This window comes from Penaeus chinensis, chromosome 21 (genome assembly GCF_019202785.1).
Source record: "Penaeus chinensis breed Huanghai No. 1 chromosome 21, ASM1920278v2, whole genome shotgun sequence".
Taxonomy (NCBI): Eukaryota; Metazoa; Arthropoda; class Malacostraca; order Decapoda; family Penaeidae; genus Penaeus; species Penaeus chinensis.
In genome coordinates, this window is record NC_061839.1 from 16,468,778 (window position 1) to 16,473,777 (window position 5,000).

The window sequence follows — 5,000 nt, forward strand, 5'->3', positions numbered from 1 at the left end:
TGTGGCATTAGAGTTCGCATTACATTCACGAGTATATAGCAAATAAATCTCCGACAGAAACCTGGCTCGGAATAAGGTGACTCATCTGCGAAACGGCGACCTCCTTGGGAACGACAAACTACTATCTCTGTAAGAAAACGCCCCAGGCGCTTGTCTATTCATATATCTGCATAAATATGTGTTTTTTCTTTGTTTATTAAGTTGTGTTTTTTAATTAGATAATTGAGTGTGTTTCCTCCCTCAGGTCCCTACACCAGAATCAGATAGTCGAGGTGGACGACGAGGCTTTCACTCCACTCACATCTCTGCAGGTCTTGTACGTATTGGGGGTCGCGCGCGCGCGCGCGTGTACGTGTGTGTGTGTGTGTGTGTGTGTGTGTGTGTGTGTGTGTGTGTGTGTGTGTGTGTGTGTGTTTGTGTGTGTGTGTGTGTGTGTGTTTGTGTGTGTGTGTGTTATAAAGGACGGTGGTTATTTGCACCTTTTCGAACTAGCTAGTTGCCATTACCTTTACCCTAACCTCACCACCATACGATAACTGTCTTTTCATAAGAGCATGACTATTGTCCCATCCTGTTAATGCGTTTTGATATGTTCTGATATATAAGCTTGCTGTTAGGAAACTCAGACCGCCTCAATCCTTCCAGGGACCTGACTGAGAACCAGCTGAGGCTCATTCCGCCCGCCATCCTAAGTCTCACGCAATTACGCCGTCTGTGAGTACATTAGTGCAAGTCTCTTTTAGGTTTAGTTACTCTTAGGGCAAGACACTTTTAAATTGTCACTCTCATGACAAGACATATTTAAATTAAGTCACTCCTAGGGCAAGACACTCTTAGATTGTCACTCTTGACAAGACACTTTTAGATGAAGTCACTCTCATGACAAGACACTTTTACATTAAGTCACTCTTAGGGCAAGACACATTTAGATTGTCACTCTCATGACAAGTCACTTTTAGATTAAGTCACTCTTAGGGCAAGACGCTTTTAAATTAAGTCACTCTTAGGGCAAGGCGCTTTTAAATTAAGTCACTCTTAGGGCAAGACGCTTTTAAATTAAGTCACTCTTAGGGCAAGACGCTTTTAAATTAAGTCACTCTTAGGGCAAGACGCTTTTAAATTAAGTCACTCTTAGGGCAAGACGCTTTTAAATTAAGTCACTCTTAGGGCAAGACGCTTTTAAATTAAGTCATTCTTAGGGCAAGACGCTTTTAAATTAAGTCACTCTTAGGGCAAGACGCTTTTAAATTAAGTCACTCTTAGGGCAAGACGCTTTTAAATTAAGTCACTCTTAGGGCAAGACGCTTTTAAATTAAGTCATTCTTAGGGCAAGACGCTTTTAAATTAAGTCACTCTAAGGGCAAGACGCTTTTAAATTAAGTCATTCTTAGGGCAAGACGCTTTTAAATTAAGTCACTCTAAGGGCAAGACGCTTTTAAATTAAGTCATTCTTAGGGCAAGACGCTTTTAAATTAAGTCACTCTAAGGGCAAGACGCTTTTAAATTAAGTCATTCTTAGGGCAAGACGCTTTTAAATTAAGTCACTCTAAGGGGAAGACGCTTTTAAATTAAGTCGTAGGGCATTTTGGGATGAGTCGCGACTAATTTAAGTTAATTTTAGGTGAATTTGCTTTTATGCAAAGTCACTCTTAGATCGTTACCTTTAGGATAAGTTACTACCAGTTTAAGTCACGCATAGGTCAAGTCGCCTCTAGGTTAAGGTTCAAGTGATTTTTCAATAAAGTCAATTCTAGGATAATGTCGTCACTTTAGACACAAAGTATGAGTGAGGTAAGGTCTAAATGGCGCAGTTGGTTTGACTAAATATAAGTGATGAAGAGTGCCGTGAATTTCCACATAGAAAAATAAGGAAGATAAACTGAAAATAGAGTAGCAGATGGAAATGACTGACTGACTTAATTGATCGGAAAGATACATGGAGTCACTGTGACAGGTAATGCGTCACAATAATTGAGTTAAGCCAGATTAATTTCAGGTGGTTTAAAGTATCTCGTGCATGATTTGCGTGGGAACAATTTGGTTTTGCCGATTTAATTTAAAATAAACCCTTTAGTGTTAAAAGCTTCGTCGTAAATCAAAGTAGCCGAATGTGCGGTAAGTTACATAAAGCTTAGGATAAATCAGTTATAATCTTTAGAGTGAGATCTATTACGATGATAGAGAAGATCCTAAGTCTTTATTATTAAAGCAAATAGAGTCGACACTTTGCTTTGGTATCAAGAGTCCCAAATTTTTGAAGAAATAACCCCTCTCCCTTGAGAAAACATTTACAACCCTTACCAAGCTTTGGATATTCCTGCATATTCCAGTAACAAAACTGTGAAGAGATATTCTGACTGTCAATAGAAAAGCTTTAAATAGGCGAAGCTTGAGACTTCCGTCATCTTAGGCAGCGATTTTTTTCCCCTTCAGGCATCTCGGAAACAATCAGTTGACTTACATCTCGGAAGAGTCATTCAAGGGCCTGAGTCTTCTGAAGCAGGTGGTTCTTCAGCCGAACCCACTTGCCGCCGTCCACAACGAAGCCTTCTCGCACCTGCCGTCGCTCACGAAGCTGTAAGTGACCGCCACGCCGCTTCTATTGTTTAGGATTCGCCAAAGCGAAACTTGAAATGATGTAACTGATTTGATTGTGTGCGCGTGTGTGGTTTGTGTGTGTGAGAGAGAGAGAGAGAGATAAAGAGAGAGAGAGAGAGAGAGTGTGTGTGTGTGTGTGTGTGTGTGTGTGTGTGTGTGTGTGTGTGTGTGTGTGTGTGTGTGTGGGTGTTATATAAGACTCTACGTCTCGCCTCTTTCCTCCCCAGCATCCTGAAGGAGATCCGAGACCTGGAGGAGTTTCCTTCCCTAAACGGAACCCACAACCTGGAACTGCTGAGGATTGACCGCGCATCCCTCAAGTCCGTCCCTGATAACCTGTGCTCTTTTACGCCCAGGTTACTAAGCCTGTAAGTATAAACACTACATTTTATAATGATCAATCATTATAAATAAGCAAAGGAACTGAGTATATATTTTCAAGGTTTTAGCCCAAACACTCGATGGTATATTATTGTGGATATTATAATCATATTACGTATGCAAATTCTAATCATGTGTTTTTATCTCAAAGGAACCTTCATCTGAATTCCATCACGAGCATCCCGCAACTGACTAACTGTTCACATCTCAGACTGCTGTGAGTATGTGACGTTACCATGGTAACCTACGCAGGCCTCCTCTCTACTGTATTGCGACACTGTTGTGCCGAAGGGCGAATTATAAAGACCTCACTACATAACTATTTACCTTGGCCATATTTCCACGGAAAGCCTCTTACCTCAAAATAAAACAGTATTTTTTACATGTCTCCAACAGCGACCTGAGTAACAACGCACTCACTAGCCTGGGACACTACAAGTTCGTCGGGGCGCCTTCTCTCCAGGATCTCCTTCTGCACCATAACAAGATCACTTACATCCCCGCCGATGCTTTCACGGGGCTGTCTAAGCTGCAGGTCTTGTAAGTATCGTAGGAGAGAAAGGAGTAGAAAAGGACAGGAGCGAGGGATTCAAGGAAAGAAAGAAAACACGAAAACATGGATAGTAGGGATGAATTAAAGGAGAGAGACAAAGAGAAAAGGATAGGAGGGATGGGTTAAAGGAAAGAGAGAGGACGTGTAGAGGATAGTAGGTGCGGATTAAATGAGACAGAGAAAAGGATGGGTGGGAGGGATTAATGGAAAGAGAGAGAAAGCAAAAAAATAAAACAAATAATTATAAAAAATGCGGAGATGGATTAAAGGAGAGGGGAAAAAAGGATAGGAGAGAGAGATTACAGAAGGAGAAAAAAAGTGGGATGGATGGATCAAAAGAAAAATATAAAGACGAAGAGAAAGGATAGATGACTCAGGGAAAAAAGAAAATGGAAAAGTTTTAGGATATTTTACCACAGAATAGAGAGAAAGAGAAAAAGATAAGGACCGATGGCTCATCTGAGAAGGAGAAAGAATAAATGGATTGATAAAAAGGACGAAAGAAAATGAGATGGACAGAACAAAGGAGAGAGAAAAGGGTGGAAAAACACAGTGAGAGAAAGACAAGGCATAGAAGTGATGACGTGCAGGACAATGAGAAAGAAAATGTAAGATAAACTGATAGTGGAAGAAAATGAGAGAGAGAGAAGAGAGAGCGAGAGAGAGAGAGAGAGAGAGAGAGAGAGAGAGAGAGAGAGAATCTGATGAGTAGATAATAAAAGAGAGGGGCAAAAATAACATAGATATACTATACAAAAGTGATATCAAATTATGATGAATGAAAGATATTAAATGTATTTTGTCATGTCAGAATCAGGTTTCATGTAGTTGGGAGTTAGTGAAAAAAAAAAAGTGAGTACATATCGGCTGTAAAAACATTTATATGTTTTCACTGTATTGCGACACTGTTTTTCTTCCTTTCCTACTTCACTTTTTCCCATTTTAAGTTATGATATTTTGCCCGGTTTGAGAACGAATGACCGCTTAGAAATAGGGATTGATATTGACGTTTTTAACAGAAGTAGATTAAAGATTCTCCTGCAAATAATACCGAAAAGAGAATAGCAATTTGCATAATACGTAACACAAGTCTAGTGTTACTATCAAGACTAAGTTATATATCTGTTATCGTTCGGTCTCTATATTGTCCATACATTTCCCTCGTAATTGTGGATAGACGGAGCATGATAAGAACAAGGAATCACAGGATCTCTAACATATGAAGGCTTATTTACGGAAACGAAATTTGGAGAGAGTTGTGTTCCCATTTTGGCACAAGTTCAAGACCTCAGCCTTTCTTTCTCAAGAAATCGATACATAAACATGTTCAGATTTTACATTTTACCAAAGCGCGCTTTTTAAAATAACAGAGTATAGTAGTATGCTTAGGTATATTTGTTTAATATGTTAGTTTATCTGTACGTGAAATAAAACATGTGTGGATATTCCAGGGCCCTCCAGCACAACC

At 39.8% G+C, this 5,000-nt stretch overlaps 1 protein-coding gene across 5 annotated transcripts in view; it reads left to right on the top strand.

Annotated features, from left to right (window-relative positions):
- Window positions 1–5,000, top strand: part of LOC125036469 (leucine-rich repeat-containing G-protein coupled receptor 5-like) — a 162,829-nt gene that overhangs the window by 146,684 nt on the left and 11,145 nt on the right. For 4 of the 5 annotated variants that reach the window (XM_047629062.1, XM_047629064.1, XM_047629066.1 and 1 more), the window contains 8 exons: window positions 58–129; window positions 245–316; window positions 646–714; window positions 2,434–2,577; window positions 2,826–2,966; window positions 3,131–3,196; window positions 3,376–3,519; window positions 4,984–5,000. The exon at window positions 4,984–5,000 is cut by the window's right edge and continues 55 nt beyond it. In XM_047629062.1, the coding sequence (XP_047485018.1) occupies window positions 58–129; window positions 245–316; window positions 646–714; window positions 2,434–2,577; window positions 2,826–2,966; window positions 3,131–3,196; window positions 3,376–3,519; window positions 4,984–5,000 (725 nt within the window). The remainder of the gene's footprint in view (window positions 1–57; window positions 130–244; window positions 317–645; window positions 715–2,433; window positions 2,578–2,825; window positions 2,967–3,130; window positions 3,197–3,375; window positions 3,520–4,983) is intronic. The other variant, XM_047629065.1, reaches the window with a different exon arrangement.